The following is a 17,931-nucleotide window of genomic DNA, read 5'->3' on the forward strand; positions in this document are numbered from 1 at the left end:
TCAAAAATTTCAAATTTAATATTTTTACTTTTCACAAATAACAAAATGAGTACTATTTACTTTTTAAAATTTTCAAACAAAATCATCTATCTTTTGTATAAGTCAAAAAAAGTATCAATCACTTTTAAAAATATTCAAATAAAGTATGTATATGTGAAAGATGACAATTAATCATCTTTAATATTTTCAAAATTTTCAAACAAAATCATCTACTTTTTACATAAGTAAAAAAGAACATCAATTACTTTTAAAAATATTCAAATAAAGTATGCACATGTGAAAAATGACAATCAATCATATTTTACATTATCAAAATTCAAACATTTAATTATATGATGCACATGTGAAAAAGGATAATCAGTCATCTTTCAAAATTTTTAAATTTAATTTTCAAAATATTTATGCACATGTAAAAAATGTATTTTAATACTTTATGATAAATATTAATTTTGAGCTGTAATTCTAATTTCGAATTTTTAAGAGATTTACAACATTACTCTATGAGTTTTAATGTGAACTTGCTCTCTTATTGCTCATACTTGGTTCCTTGATGTGCTTGATTTCATTGTATAGACAACTTGAACTTGAGACTTCTTTATTCTTTGAATTCATTTGATATCATCAAAATTCATATGTAGATATACGAAATTTGAAACGTTTGGTTCAACAATCTTTTTCAACAATTTGAATTTGCCAAAAACTACTTTTCATATCAAATTTTGAAAATATAGTAGCATCATAAAGTCGGAATAATAAATCATTTTTTATTAGGAATATGGTACCTAATCTATTGTAATATTTTATTTAATGGCTTATAATTTATGACTAATCGAGAAACACCTCTTTTTAATTATGCTTGTTTCTGAACATAGAAAGTAGCACAACTCTATAGTGATTTACTTTTTCTAATTAATCATTTTGATAATAAATCATTAATTTCTTATTTACAGAATTCAAATAATTCATTATTCATTTGAATTGGTTTAACTTTAATAAAAATATTCTTTTCAGATAAATCTTTTTCATAGGATAATTCAAACTATATGTTGTTTTCTATTCCAAAATCTTTACTTCCATATCATATCATCACATTCTAATAACAAATTAATATCATATTTATGCCTTCTGATTTCTAAAACTGTATCAGGATCAGAAACTAATCTATTCAATTCAATTCAGCCCTCTTTTCTACCAATTACTTCTGAATGTTACCAAATTGTTAATACTTCCAAGATTGGAGCTGCAGTTTACAACAAGAAATAGAATCATTCAAATCATCAACTAATACCTTATTAGTAAATTTACCCCAGGCAGAAGCAATAATTTCTTCACATCCCATTGCTCCATTCCACATAGATTCAAATCTGAAAGGCTTTCGACCACGTATTGGAACACAAACTAAACCAGTTGTATCAAGCAATAAACAGTTATGATCAAAATGCGTGACCACAAAATTACTAACTTTCATAGATGGATACAAAGAAAACCAATCAGAGTTAGCAATAAATCTATCTAATCTCTCCTGAATATTAGCCATCTCATCCTCATATTAGACCATGTAAAATAATACCCGTGTTTATACTTTACAGATGACAATACTCTAAAGCCTATCTAAAATCCCTCATTTTCCATCCACATCATTCCTACCTTTCTATTTTCCTCATTTGAAATCACATTTTTAAAATCACCAAAATAGAGCCATGGATCAGAAATATATAATATATATATATATTTTTTTATCAAAGTCCAAATTTCCCTTCTAGGAATCACCTCTGAGTGTCTATAAATAGTAGTAATTCTCCAATATAATGGTTGTAAATTTGCACAATTAGAGAACATTTCCTTCTCTCTACTTTTCTCCCCCATTGGTTAACTTGGCGACGTTGTTTTGCCAATCTTTTTGCTTCCTACTCTGCGTTCTGCCATCAGATTTGCAAAGAATCGTGCTTCAATGGGGGTAGCACGAGAGATGTCTTCGATAAGGCTAAATGACTTCTTTTTTCATCAATTTTTTATGTAAGTTTTTTATACTCTTTAAAATTTTAAAAAAAATTTATAACACCTATTTTTTAATCATTAAGTGTGAAACAAAAGGACAACCATCGATTTATCGGTGGTTTCAGCATTACTGTTTGACAAAATCAAAGGAGGAATTCCTTATGAAAAAATCTTCACAACCTCTCAACACTCCACACTTCATATTTTTTTTAATTTTTATTATTTTATTTTTTATTAAATATTTAATATATAAATAATAAATAAAAGAATTAAATTAATTTAAAAAAAATAAATTCAAAAAAAATATTAAAAAATTAAAAAAAAGTGGAATATAGTGTGTTGAGAGGTTGTGTAGCATTTCCCCTTCCTTATCTCCTTTGGTGCCAGTTGCTACAAAGTGCCAACGCATGCACCGAAAACAATACCAGAGATAGAAAGGCATACAAGAAAGCAGAGTCTCCACACGTCTGAGACTCTCATTTTCTTGAGTAAAAAATTTACAAGCCTCAACTAAACGAAAATAGCACTATGGCCACAAAATCCCTGATTTTCTCCTTCTACACCCTCTTCCTTCTCCTTCTCCTCTCACCTTTCTCTTCTCAGAACCCGACTCCGGCCCACTCTGAGCTCACGAACTATGGCTTCCCCATCGGCCTTTTACCTTCCTCCGTTCTCGGCTACTCCATTAATATTACCACTGGAGACTTTTCCGTTGACCTCGGCGGCTCCTGCAAGGTTACTCTCCCGCCGGATAACTATTTGGCCACCTATTCAAAGAAAGTAACCGGCAAGATCGTGGCTGGTAGAATCGCAGACATCGATGGTATCCGGGTCCGAGCATTTTTCAAGTGGTGGTCCATCACCGGGATCCGGTCCAGCGGCGATGACTTGGTGTTCGAGGTCGGTATGGTCACCGCCAAGTACCCCTCCAAGAATTTCGACGAGAGCCCGGCTTGCGAGGGAAAGCACTCTGCTTCCTGAGAGGTTTGGGTCTTTGACATTCAATTTGATTCAGCCTTCTTAGGGTTTCGGTTTTGCGATTAATTTGCGAGCAAGGTTTTTTTTGCATGGATAGATATTTGTGATGCCAATTAGATTGTTCATTGCTTGAGTTGAACACGATGTTTATTAAATTATCGAATATCTCTTCCATTTAATTAATTATCCATTGTTCTTTCTTTATATAAAAGGGAACCGAATTTGAGCTCTATGTCTCGATTATTTCCTGAATTTTACCTGAATGTGCTGCAAAGTATGGATGAAACAGTGCGGTTTTTTTAAATTAAATTAATATGCAGATATCTATTCAATTCACTCACTGCAACATGTACTCTTCCTGAAGAAACTTCCAAATGCCGTCATCTAAAATTAATAGGCATCTATTCACTTCACTCCCTCCAACACGTACTCTTCCTGAAGAAACTTCCAAATTGCAAAGGATGGCGTTGCCGGAAAGTTCCCAAATTTGTTGCCATGCTCTGAAGGTTGCCTATTCTGTACAAATTGTACTTTTACGTGTGGTTTCTTCGGGCACTACTTTTGGCCGTGAATCCCTTTTGTTTGTCTTTTTTTGACAATATGTTTAAAACTCCATCTCCATAATTTGTACTTGATACAAATGATATGTGAAAGCTCGTACAATTCATAAATGTACAAAAGAAAATTAAAAAACCATTTACAGAATATTCTATATCTAGTCACTTTTATTATACTAGTAAATATGGTTATTTATTTCTATTAATTTCCATTTCATCCTTTTAAAATATCTAAACCAGATAGTTGCATTGATTCTTTTATTCTTTTCCTTTCCATTAATTATACTCATTCAATTCCATTCCATTCCATTCAATTTTCCCATTATTTTTTTATTCCATTCCATTCCTTTATAAACTCCTAAACAAAGCCTGAATGGGTTTTTGGAGATTGACCATCCCATATTATTGTTAACCTATACGTTAGGTGGTGATATGATATCATTATTTGTGGCTTGATATATTTCAGCCTTTTGATTTGTCATTGCCTTTTGCTTACTGAATTCTCTTGGTTTAAGCTAAGACTTTTTATTTATCCGATCCTTGTATTCCCTTGCACGCCAGCACATTTGACCAAAACAAATTCTGTATAACACTAAGGAACCACAATCAGGACAAGCAGCGAACAATTACTATGACATAAGACTGATTTAAGAGGGTGTTAGGCAGATTTATTTAGGCCTTTTAGGTACTTTTGGCAGGATTTGGGTGTGGTACATTCTATATTTGAGCTCATTTGTGCTGATAAGTTCATCGTGTTTATTGTTTAGTTTTTTTTATTGAGTAATTATTGTTTATTGTAGGCCATAGCAGAATACCATTTGCCTGCCATCTGTGCGGATTTTTTTAAATGGGTTAAATTGTTTGTGACTGTTACTTATTGTTGAACGTGGTAAAATACCATTTCCAGCCATTTGTGTGGATTTTTAATTATTTCTTAAATGGGATCATGCAATTTTTGACCCTTTTGTTATATTCTTGTTGTACTTGGACTACACCTTTGTGTTTTTTAAGAAAATTTTCAAACTTCTAAAAAAGAAGTCTGGTATCATGGGTATCCTTAACTTTCCAGCTTGGCGTTTCTCTTATCTTTACTATCTTTATGGAAGTAGGGGGTCTGAAGTGTCAACTAATCTTAACCACCAGTCATGACAAATTGACAGCATTTCCAAACAACTACTGGATTTGCACAACTTGAGGAATTGATTGACCTATGACAGCAACCCATTCAAGAAGTAAATAAATAAAATAGGTTACACATTACAATATACAAAGGAAAAAAAAAGAGTAAAACAAATTGGACTAGAATACCCGAAAATCTCACGACAGGGTGTTGTCCCTTGATGCAAGAAGCAATTGTGTTAGTGTTTGGTTTTCAACTTCTGTTAATTTCTATGCTTTTTCAATGGTTTATTAGTTTCAAATCGTGTGTTAAGGTTGCCTATTAATTTGACTGTAAACGTGAAATTTGACTGCAGTAGCGATTAAAAGTATTTATGGTCAGATTGGACTCTGTACAGGTTGTTGGTAGGAATGCTTTACCTTGTTCTCTTATTTTTTCCATTTGGTTATGGAGAATCTTTGTGTGCACTTTTGGGTAGGCGCTTCACAGAAAGCTTGAGTGCTTGTTTGTGAATTCTCAAAGCTGGAGACTCAGTTTTGGGCCCTTTGTTTACTGCTGTGCATGGTTGCGGTGCTGATCAAGTCAATTACTATAGTCCTGTCCGGGATCAGGATAATCCTGAGTTATATGTTTCTAAGAGCCTGAAGTCCCTATGTCTTTATATTCTTATCCGTAAAAAAAAAATAAGAGCCTGAAATCCATGTTGATAAGGATATGTTTTTAATTTTCGGGGCGCTGGGGGGTTTCAGAACTTGAATTGGGCCCATGAGTCATTGTTTCTACTTCTAAACCAAAAGGACTTGTTGAAAAGGTCTCAAGATTCTATTGTCATTTTAATTTATTTTCTCAAATTTGACTTTATTTTGCTTCACCTTCAAGCTATTATATATATGATAGTTAACAACTAAGTGAATCTTTCTCATTCTCTGTACTCGAGTGTTAGGATTTTATCACCATATATATATATACACACATAGTATTTGGATGCATAAAGTAGGTAGTAGCAGTTAACCAATTGACTTGATGAATGTTGAACTATAATGGATACCCATTATAACATCTTTTTGTGAATAAATTTGCAGCATAATTACTTTTAATCGGTTCCCCTCTTTTGCAGGGCATCTATTTGCTGCTTCATTGGACTAAAATATGGGGTAGTGACGTAGTGTCTAAGCACAAGTCTTTAAAACAGTAACTTTGGAATCAGAGAAGAGTGTTAGCTGCTCGTAGAGTCTGAATTGTGGGTAATAAATTCGAATGTTCCTGACTTGTTATGTTTATAACTCCACTGTGTATCTGCAGTCATCTCACAATTTATAGGTAATTAATCAGATGATATTCCACTTTGTCATTATTTTATATAAAAGCACAGGAACTCTGCACTTTTCGCCCAAATGCGTAAAGTGTTTGAAGATGCGGTGTATAATTATCTTTTTACTTTGATTGTTTTCTTTGGGAGTATCATACCTTTACGGTTTAACCTGAGTGAGTGGCTGACAAGTTAGCCAAATGGAGCTGGATTATTGTTAGTTTTGTGTAACGATTACTTTTTATTATTTTATTTTTATGCACATGCTTAAATAAGGCACAAACTTTATGAAGAAATACAAGTCAATTGAATGTTCTCTTTTTATTCGCTCTCGAGGTTAGGAGGAATATCACTTTGAGTAAAATAACTACAATGGTATCGCTGTGTATTCGAAGGGGATTTGCATGCAAATATGACTGTTGTGGACAATTGCTGTTAATAAAGAATAACTTCTTTTTTTTTTATACTTTTTTGAAATGTGGTCTATTCTTTTACAAAAGCTTAGATGGGGCTCCTACAAATCATTCCTCAAAAACTATTTATATGGTGTGCTACAATGAAGGACAATTTGAATGAAAAAAAAATGATTTTTACGTCTTAGGATGTACAACATGTACACTATTTGAAAAAAGTGGACAATTTTATTATTTAAAATACATGTAAAAAATCTAATTTTTATTTATAAAAAATGATTTGTGAGGTTTGTACACCCTAAAATTATACTACAAATAAAAAGCATATGAAATTAAAAGACTAGTTTTTTTTTTTTTCTCTAAATAAGAATATTTTTTCCCCTAAATCAAGCTTGCATATATTATAAATAATAAGCTATAAAGTTTAAGGTTGATCTTTTCCACAATAAGAAAAACAACAAACACCTAGACTATAAATCTAGGGGTATATATCCAAAAACTAAGTTGATTGTAACCTATTGCGCCATAGTATTCACGCATCAATTTGTAAATTGATGAATTTTTACAAAAATCCACTACCTATAAGAAGCAGATATAAGCTTTATGTCTTTAATGATGTGATTGATATGCCAACGAGAATTGGTTATTGTGCTATCCAAGGCATATATTACCAGCTACAAGTCACCTTCCAAAATTGTCATTTCTTGTTTTCTTTGGGAGGCCATTTGTGTGACTAGCAGAGCTGCTTTTGCTTCAGCTATCAGAGTGTTGGAAGTGAGGATATTTTCCGTCTAAATTTCTAAAATTTCTCCGCCATGATCCCTACAGACTACAGAGGCCACTAAGAAGGGATCTCTGACTGCTACATCAAAAGAGAAGCTTTGATAATTAATGGGATGACACTTCCAGCTAATAATTTTTGTTACTTTTTTACTATCCATACTTCCTTGTAGTCTTGGTAAATTTTGTTCAGTTGGATTTTTACTAGTGTAAGAGAGAATGGGGTATTGTTATGGAGTATATCATTTATTTGCCTTCACATAAAATCCAAGATTAAAACCGCAAACAATGAAAGTGATGTTCTTCTTCTTTCTGCAGTCCAAATTCTTTACTCGGAGATATGATAATTTTTATCTAGTCCGTCATAAATTGAATTGGTAAAGTTTCCAGCTTAAGTGGCCATGGGCTTTGATACCACATAATCTTGACAATAGGACATTGTATGAAGAGGTGAAGAGTTGGTTCTTTTTCATAATTACAAAAGAGACATTCTTCTTCTGAGGGAGCTGTTGCGATAACTTCTTTAATTCTTGTTCTTGTAGGTAAGACGTTCTAAAGAAGTTTTGAAATCAGTAGCTTATGTCTATCATTGATTTTCATATGCTCTTGTAGATATTCGGAATGTTAACTTGTTGTGCTCCCTTTTAATTATTAATAATCATTCGGTAGGCTGTTTTGACTGTGACCTGAGCTCTAAATAAGAAGTTGGTTCAGCATGTCTTGAAATTTGCTGAGGTAGTAAAGGGTGTTGCATGATATCTGAGATTTTTAGTAATAAGAATTATTAATTACAAAAAATTTATTCATTATCTATTTTCTCATAATTTCTTATCATTCCATAATGTAGCATTAGATGATAAGTTTACAAGTGAAATATAATAAATAGTCTTAAATCATCTAATATCATATCATAAAATAATGAGAATTAGAATGACGAGTAGAATTATTTTATTAATTAATTATTGGTGGGAGTGCAATGTTACTAGCAAATTGGATGGGCACAACTGTTTTAATCGCACATCACACGTATTTTATTTTTTAAAAGTTTTAATTTTTTTAATTTTAATTTTATTAAATTAATTAAAATTTTCTACTTATTATTCTTATATTATATAATTACTAATAAAAAAATTAAAAATTAAAAATTAAATTAAATATATATTATAAGGATGATAATAGGCTTACTATCCTTTTATCACTCGTTTACTATTTTAGTATATTTGAAATTTTTTATTTTTTTGTTATTTTTTAAATATTTTTTTAACATCTTTAATTATTAAGAAAAGTAGTAACTTTGTTAACTATTAAATAAAAATAAAAAATAAAAAATTGATAAAAAGATGATAGGAGGGTATATCGTTATTGATGGTATAAATATGATTGTTAGAATTGTACGGTCAACCGAAGGAAATCTACAACTTTGTTGAAAATTACAGGAGATATTGCCGCTTCTGTAGATTTGCAGAGTCCTCGGAAGGGTGGTTGTACTTTTTGAGAGAACCAAGAAGCCACCTTCGTGGGAAGAGAGGTAACCTTCACATCCAATTTTGTTCTCTTTTTAAAATGCCAGTGCACATTATTTTATGAAATTAAGGAGAGAATCAATAAAATAAAGGATGAGAAGAAGGTAAAGAAAAAAAAACGATGCCGCTCTTGTTTGGTTAATCAAAATTAAAAATTTTATTTTAATTTATTATTATATTTTTTTAAAATTTTTATATAAAATATAATAAATAATTTAATTTTTTCAAATTTTAATATAAAATTAATATTTAAAAATTATATTATAACAATATTTTATTCATTATTATTTAAAACATCTCATCTCATTTCATCTCATCTCATTTGTGTAACCAAACGGAGCCTTGACTTAGAAGACTTGGCAAGGGAAGCTTGCCCAAGGGTGCTGCACCAAAGGGCCCCACAATCGATCCAATTTTGTTTCGTTTTGTTTTATTTTTTTTTAAATTTTTCTCATAGGTGTTAATGTGGCAGTCAGCTGGTTATATGACAGTTGGACATGCCGGTTGTACGTAGCAGTTTTGTTTAGAGGATATAGTCCCATCTTTTGAACCAATTTTCTCCAAATAATAGCCTCCCATGGAGGCATGTCATGTAGACACTACTTTTTTTCAATCATGTGACAGCACTATAGAGGAATAAAAAATTTTCCATTCATGCTTATCCTCTCTCTCTCTCTCTCTCTCTCTCTCTCTCTCCAAACATAGTTTCTTTTCATCCAAATCCTTGATGGGTTTTCTACTACAAAGCGAAGAGAGGATTTGAGGGAGAGATAGCATTTGCCTTGGAATAATTACCTCAAGAGGTTGCGCACTGGGGATTTAGACTTGGTATTAGGAGAGAGGCTCTTGATTGGATTTGGAAGCTGGTTGGTCTAATCGGTTCTCTCTCTCACACGGCATTGTGTTCTGTTTGTTTGATCCCTTTATCATAATTTAACTCATAATGGCTCCGAATCTTGTGGATTATTCTTTTTCTTGAGTTTATAATGTTTTTAAACTAGTTTTTGGCTTCAATGCCATTTTTATGGCTTGCACAATTTTTTTTTTTTTTTTTGAGTAATTAAACAATGTGTAAAAATTGTTTAAATGATAAATTAATTTTAAGGATGGTAAAGATTGGTTGTAACTGAAGGTCTATAGGGTTGCATATATTATACTAAGGTAAGTGCTAGTGTATAGTCTGGTCTGAAGCTCCTCCGCGGGTGCGAAGGTCGTATGGCGAGCGACAGTGGGGTGGGTGCAAACATTTGGTTCGTTGAAATGGGTCTCTCTTGTCAGAATAGAAGAACATGCACAAGTCTAAGACTCCAAGCTTATTTTACTTTTGCTATCTTGTGATGTGGTGTATGAGTCTTTTATGAGGAGTGCTGATATGTTACCTGTTTATTGGATACTGTTAAATGCACAAGATTGGAGTTACCGTTCCAAAGAGGAACTGGAAGAATTATAAAAGAATGAGAGAATAAGAGAAATAGGAGAAGGATCATGATATACCTTCAATGTAAATTGTAAACAGCTTTGGAATGGTTAGTTTGTTTCAGGGGCTTTAACAGCCATTAATAAAATCACACCAAGTCAGCAAATTCTATACAGATATAGTAAGACGCTGCACATATGATAAAATCAAGATTACTGAAGGGTTTCAGAGGTTTTATCACCGTTATTAGCAACTTCATCATCTTCAATTCTAGTCAATCCATCCAGACCATCCATAGAATTACTCACATACAAAGGAAACTAAGGGGGTAATCTTCACCATTCTAGCCCCAGTACTCTCAGACTGACTTTGAAGGTTTTCCATAATTGATTTCTTGATCATAAGGCATCCAAAGCTAGTTGGGTCATACCCAAATATCCTGTAAATTGATGTAATAATGAAATTTGGTCGAAATAGGGACAACCCAAGTGAATCCATGTCCTTAGGACCCAATGACCCAGCATCAAGCAAGACATGCCAATTGTTTTGCTATGCTAGTGCCATCCATTGGTACAAGTACTTGGCCCCCGTAACTATAGACTAAACAGGAAACACAAAAAGAATCACAGACTGGCCATTTAAACCATGCACTATACACTTTAGTACCCTTCTTCCTAGCACCCTGAGCCATCCAATTTACAGACTGAGTCTCATAATCAAACATTGTTAACAATTTTTTGTTCGCAGGAAAAGGGTATGACTCAACTAGCAATTTATACGCAGACCCCCTAGCCATGAATCATGGCAACGACAATGTGATAGGGTCCTCGGTCGAGATCATAGACACCAAGCTGCCGTGCCCCTTCTTGCTCCTCAATGACCGATGTGGGCTGCCACTTGCTTGACCGTGATGGTTATGGTTGGTGTTGGCTGAGTTCGTATGGTTGATCAGTGGCTGATGGTGGGCGAGATTCTAGTGACTGGGCGTGCATGTATGCATGTGCAGTAGCTGAATTGTAAAAAATGGTTGTGAGTGGGATCGGGTGGTTAAGTGGCTGGCTGACCAAGTCAGGCACACGTGGCTCCTGCTGGTGGGCTGACCAAGTCAGGCACCAGGTGTCTCCTGATAGTGGCTGACCAAGTCAAGCACAGGTGTCACTCGCTTGGGGGCTGACCAAGTCTCACACAGGTGTCTTCTGATGATGAAGCACACGTGGCTAAGGGTGGTTTAAGTGGGTTGGCCGAGTGGGTGATGACTGAGCGGTTTAAGGGATGGTTGGTTACTCCCTACAAAGTAGGGGAGCGGCTGTGGCTAGACAGGTGGCTAGGGCTGGGCGTGTGGCTTGGCTGGGTGTGTGGCTTGGCTGGTGGGTGGTAACTGTCAGCTTGTCCCTGACCTTGCTCCAGATTCGACCAGGGTGGCCTGGTGCAGACCAGATGCCCTTCAATGGCAACTTGTGGCTGCCTTAAGCCATGCCCCACTCGAACGGTTCAAAATAATCAGTAAGCAAATGCGAATGTGATGCAATAGACACAATCCAAAATGCTGAAATACCTCAACAATGCATTAATCAAAGGAAAACAATGAAATGGATGGGTTACCCTGATTCACAAATTGCACAGGGTGAGTCTTCTCCTTTGGGATTTACGGATTGCACCCAATGGAGTCTAAGTAACAAAGCACCAATGTGTCTATGGGGGCTTACAAGCCAAATTCGTCCAAATGTTTAAAGATAAAAGCTAAGTAATAGCCTATTGCCTCACTTATACTAGAAAGCAGCTAAAACGATTACAAAGGGAAAATGGTTCTGGGACCACGCCTCCTGGTTAAGGCCTCATGCTGTTAGTGGCTCACGGGTGGCCAGGATGACTCACAGCATAGGCTTCATGCTTGCACGCGTGGGTCTTCAGCTTGGCCTGTCAGGCTAGCCTTGGCTGGTCCATGGTCCTTGCATGTGTGGCCCAGGTTGTGTGGGCTAGGCGCCATTGGTGAGTTGTTGGGTTGGACCGTGGTTGGCTTAAACATGGCAGACTGTTGCATGGCCCAGGCCAGTGGGGCCTGGGCATTGGTCTGCATGGCCCAGGCTGTGGTGCCTGGGCGTTGGTCAGCAAGACCCTGGCCAAAGCCAGGGTGTTGATCAGCATGGCCCTAGTCAAGACCAAGGCGTTGAGCAGCAAGGCCCTGACCAAGGCCAGGGCGTTGATCAGCATGGCCCTGGTCAAGACCAGGGCGTTGAGCATCATGCCAGCATGCGTGGGCCTGCTGGGCAGCCGCACCGTCAATTCCAAGGTGGGTGTGCAGGCGTGCGTTGCGCGGGTGCCTAGGCCATGCATGGGCCTAGGCGTGCGTGCAGTCTAGCCGTGCGCTGAGTGTGGTGTGACAACCTCGCTTGCGTGCGGGCTCCGACTGTTCGTTGCTTGATGGAGGGTGACCGTGGTCTAGCATTCACCAAGGGCTCGGTTTGTGGGCAATCAAGCGACGCCAACAATACTGCTGGTGTGCTGTCCTGACATGGGCTGGTGCTAGTTAAGGCATGGCCCGTGGGCTCCTGCCTTAGGGTTTTGACACAATGCCTCATGGCAACAATAACTCCTCACAGCAATGACAACTCATCACAAAGTCACTTCTCACAAATTTCAAATTTTGAAAATGGGAGAAAAGCTGAGGGACTGAAGGCTTGCAAAATGGAAGGCTCAAGGATTTCACACCAAAGTTCTCGTTCGTGTCCATTGCGGTCCTATAGTTATTTAAATGAAATGCTTACGTGGCATCCACCAATTAGTGAGCTGTTTTTTGAAACAAACCAGCACGATTGAGTAAAGATTTTCTCAATTGCAAAATATGAAATATTGTTATTTTACGTTGTGCGGATACATTAAACGATCAAATTAAATACCTCTGTTTATATATATGGATGCTATCAATTTTACTTAAAAAGTAGAGGTTGCGTAAAACAGAGAGGGAGAGATCATGACGCAATAAACAAACAATAAATGTTTAATAAATAGACAATAAATGAAATAATTTATTATTATAATTAACCTAGAGGTTAAAAAACTATATGAACAGAAGATCTAGATTCGGAAGTTGAATAAGAACAACCATGATTTCTCAATCATGCATTAAAAGCGATTGATTAATTGTTGCAAGCTGTTAAAGTGATTGGGCCTCGTGGCTAGCGGGAAACGTTGGTGTGATAGTTTTTAATTCATATAGGGATACTGACTGGTAGCTGTCACAGTCCTTTGCGTTCAAACACGCAAATATAAATACATGCATACTCTTCCAAATAAACTTTTTATTAACTTGCATCAATATGTCTGTTGGCTACATGCCGCCTATAATAACTTCTCTATCTCAAAGATTTTTAAGATCTGCCCTATCTCATCTCATAATGACTGGCGCGTGGTCTCTATGCACTAACATAGGTGCACGTAAAGAAACTTAGTCCGTAGTCCAGTTCATCTGATGCTACCGATCTTCTTATTATATTTTTACTTTTCCTAATCGATAGTATTGAAAAAGGAAATATTATCTCTTTAAAAAACATCTCAAGATAATAAAATATAGCGCATCTTCAGCTTCCACCACCTCCAACGGTGGTTCCATAGTTTCCACAACCATACGAACTACCAAAAACTATCATTTTAAATGGCATCATCTTTATAGGATATGGGTAAGGACCGAGTATTTAGTCCTAAAATTTATTTATTTATTTATTTTATTGTGATTGTCGTATTGGAGTGTTTGTTGAGGAACCTCACCCTCTCTTCATGTAGCTCGTTTTCTTATTTGAATGATCTATTTGCTTGTTTAGAAAAAATAAACTTTTTATTAACTAATTATAAAAAGATATGAGAAATAAATAAATGTTAAAAGGAGTCTATACTCATAGATCCCTTAAGTGCAAGCTATATAATCTTTTAGAGAAGTAATCATTATATATATATATATATGCACTTTGGTTATTATTGTTATTCTTCTCTTCACAAGATTCTGGGGGCATGCATATATCCAGAAAATTCAATCCAGAAACCAGGGAAGTAGTTAATTAGTAGTTGAATTTGCCAATAAATTAACAAAAGTCATGGATTAATGCCGACTCATTAGAAGTATCAAATCAGTCACTGTGAGCTTTTATGGAGTAATTATTAGATTAGTTTAAGTACGAATAACTGAATTTTTTTTTATCTTATTATATAATTTCATGTTAATTAAATTTGATTCTTATATAAGTAGTTTTAATTATATATTTAATTACACACTGCTTACATACATGACAATTAAATTTAAAACATAACTTTTAAAAATGAAATATTACTATTTAAGTGATATAGATGATGTGTTTTATATACCGACTTAAAAATAAAATAATTTATTATAAATAAAATTACCCAATAATTTTCACCCTAATTTATAGTATGTAGTAGTACTGTTGGAAACCAATTAACGTGAAGCGAACCGCATACACGTAAGTGGAAACAATAAGGGAATAGAACTCATAAATAGCAATAGATGTTTCAACCTTCTAGATCATCTGCATGCCTTTCATTTCTGCATGTTGTGAGCTGGAAATGAAGGGGGTAAAGAGAAAAAGGAAAAAACAGCAATGCGTACGTAAATGTTAGGTACTGGGAAATAAATACTTATCATTTAACTACTCACTCTTTGTTCCGCTATGATCAGAAGTAAGGCTTATCTTTTCTGCATGCCACCAACCATATGTCAATGCAATATAATTTAACATGCTGGCAGAAATAATGCACGCGAGTACGTACGCGCGCTTATTACAAACTTTACTTTAAAATGGTAATAAAATCATGATCAGTATTAATTATAAAGTACTACTCTTGACTTAGTTATGGCCTGCATATAGCTAGATCACGATAACTACATTTACAAAGTAGTGATATATGTCTATATAGTTTTACTTATATTTTTACTTATAAGACTTATTTTGTTAGTTTTTTTTTTTAATTTAAATTTTAAATTTTATAATTTTCAACATATCAATAACTAACCTATGGAAAAGTAAATTTTTCTTAAAGTATATTTAACATTTTCCTTTACAAAGTACTAAATTTTTAGCTGCCAATTAAGAAAGATGCGCGCAGTACTCTCGCATGCTAGGTGCATGTACGTGATCAGTGTGGTGCAGGCTCACTTCCGATCTGTTCATCTGCCTCGGGCTAGTTGGATAGTGGAGTATTCTCAACATATTTCATTATTATTTATTATTTTATCTTTATTTTTTATTATGAAAAATTCTATATATCACACTGTCATTCTACTTTCATCCTATTAAATAAGATGTGATATAATTATCACTATTAAATGTTCATTTATTATATTTTTTTTATCTAATAGTGATGAATGTATCACATCTTACTTAATAGGATGAAAGTAAGATGAGAGTGTGATGTATAGTATTACTAAATTATTATTTTGTACTATTATTTAATATTTTATTATTAATTTTTTACTACATTTTTTTTTATTATTTATAGAATATCTAAGATCACCTCAATACCAAAACGCAACCAAATATTGGCCAAAAGCATGCACATACGTTTAGGGCCATTGAATGGCCAATAATACTGTCGCACTACTCTTTGTCCAAAGTATGTTTCTTTGCCATGCATGTTCGCAAGTTATTATGTGCAATCGGTCTATGTTGATGTTCCTTTTTGATACATTATTATAGATAAGGCTTTATCTGGTAAAGTATCGGAAGACAGGAGAATGATCAAATTCCAGTACGTTGGTGAAAAAGAGAGAGACCCTTGTGTTTTATAATAATTTTAAGAAATTTTGAGTACTGTAACATTGATTAGTCTTTTTATAATGTGAATTGATCCATGATTTATAATTTTCTTCGATCACTATAAGTGGTATTAAAGTTAATCACTAGTCAAGAATGTGTGACTCGAATTGTACTAACTACACAGAGATGATGACCGATCTTTATGCGGATATCATCTGAATAAAAAATAATATTATATTTTAGATTGTAAAGATATTTTTATTATAATATAAATCAATCGTACGTATCACATGAAATAATGTCAATTTGTAAATTTACTTTTGTGAATATATCATTTCTCTTTATAAAAAAAATTCAAAAACAATTAATATTGTTTATCGCATTTTTATCCTTGTATGTTGCTCGTGCAAGAGTCATTTGGGATACAAAAAATTGACTGAAGATAATGTCCAAAATTGGCTTAAAATGAACATCTCTTAATTATGATTTATACTAATATTAATTGACTTCAATTATAATATCGATGAATCATTTGAAAAATAAGTCTTAGATTACCATTAAAAAAATCACCAATCGGATGCATATTATTTTCCTTTTAATTTTGAATCTTTGGGTCAAACTTAATATGTTTCACATTACTTTATAAAGAATGGGTCGGTCCAAGCTAACGCATGTAGTTACATTATCTTAAGACTCATGATTATCATTGTGAAACTCATGTGTCTATTCCCAATTATTTCAAGCACGACCTTTAAAATCACAAACTTTAACGTTCGAAATGGTCAAATTTATCAACCTAAATGAGCAAGTGGGATTTTAATTTTGGCCGATATCTTTGCCCAGTAATGGCAGCTTTTGGGTATGGGTGCATGGTAATGCTCGAGATTCATGCATTATACATTGGCACAAGCCAAAGTAGCATGCACTTCCAAATTCCAAAGTTCGGATGCGAGCATGATGGATTCCTATCGTCCCCTGAGACTTGTCATTTCGCACGCCCACCAATGAGGTTACTAGGCCGGTTGATGAAGTTATCCAGAGTGCAATTCCGTGTACAAAAGCACATGAAAAAGTTGGACTGCGACTCGGTCATGCATGGAGAAAAAGAAAAGTACCAAACTCCATGTTTGAACATGCATTCTTTTGCTGACTGATTCTTTCCAAAACTTTGAAGATTCTCAGTTATTTGTTTTTTTCGCGTGAAACCCATGACCATAATTGCTTGTTAATTAATTAATGTATTTAAAGTGTTACATTCATTTGTCAGCTTATTAAGGAATTCTTCAAGCCATCAGCGTATCTATCATTCATTCGGCGCCGATGTATCTTGGTTCAATGGATCATACATTTTCTCTTTGTAAATAAAGTAAATTAAGGATAGGATGATATTGCTTTATTTTGAACACTTTCTATTTTTAAAAATATTATCTTTTTCTTACGGATAAGTTATTTTTGTTTAATAATATTACTATTCAACTTAATTTTTATCATTGTTTAAATAAGTAATTTCTTCTTGAACAAGTTAAGCTAAAAATGACATCGTTTAGAAGGAAGAATATTATTATAGAATACTAATGCTACATACAGTCGTAAAATATACAAACGTCGTGTAATCATTTTGAAAAAGAGTGTAGTTCACATTAAAAAATTAATTTTTTTATGTGAATCCTGTATTAATTTACTTTAAAAAAAATTACGCAGCACTTGTATAACCACAACTGCAAATATCATTTCTCATTATTATATATCTTATTTGTTAAGAATGATATATGAAACCATGATCAATAACGTGTTATATGTTTTTTTTTTTTTTTAATAACGAAAGTGAAAGGTAATGTTGGGATTTTAAACTTTTATCTATTGGTTAAGTAGTTTAGATAAAATGAGATGAAATTTTTTGTTAAAAGTTAAATAAAATATTATTATAAAATATTTTTTTAATATAATTTTTATTTTAAAATTAAAAAAATTGAATTATTTATTACTTTATATAAAAATTTTAAAGAATTATATTGATTACATGATATTAACCCGCCCATAATCCTTTGCTTATAGCTCATGGCGAAGGAAT

The 17,931-nt window shown here is 33.8% G+C and overlaps 1 protein-coding gene across 1 annotated transcript; it reads left to right on the forward strand.

Annotated features, from left to right (window-relative positions):
* The first annotated feature begins 2,382 nt into the window (after positions 1–2,382).
* On the forward strand, positions 2,383–6,065 carry LOC122305045. The gene is made up of 2 exons (XM_043117323.1): positions 2,383–2,982; positions 5,771–6,065. Exon 1 carries the CDS (start codon positions 2,527–2,529, stop codon positions 2,977–2,979), a length of 453 nt encoding a protein of 150 aa, XP_042973257.1. The 5' UTR covers positions 2,383–2,526; the 3' UTR covers positions 2,980–2,982; positions 5,771–6,065.
* The last annotated feature ends 11,866 nt before the right edge of the window (positions 6,066–17,931 follow it).

Source organism: Carya illinoinensis, chromosome 3, assembly GCF_018687715.1.
Source record: "Carya illinoinensis cultivar Pawnee chromosome 3, C.illinoinensisPawnee_v1, whole genome shotgun sequence".
NCBI lineage: Eukaryota > Viridiplantae > Streptophyta > Magnoliopsida > Fagales > Juglandaceae > Carya > Carya illinoinensis.

Coding starts and splice junctions, on each gene's coding strand:
- LOC122305045 (XM_043117323.1), top strand. CDS start 2,527: ATGGCCACAAAATCCCTGATTTTCTCCTTCTACACCCTCTTCCTTCTC.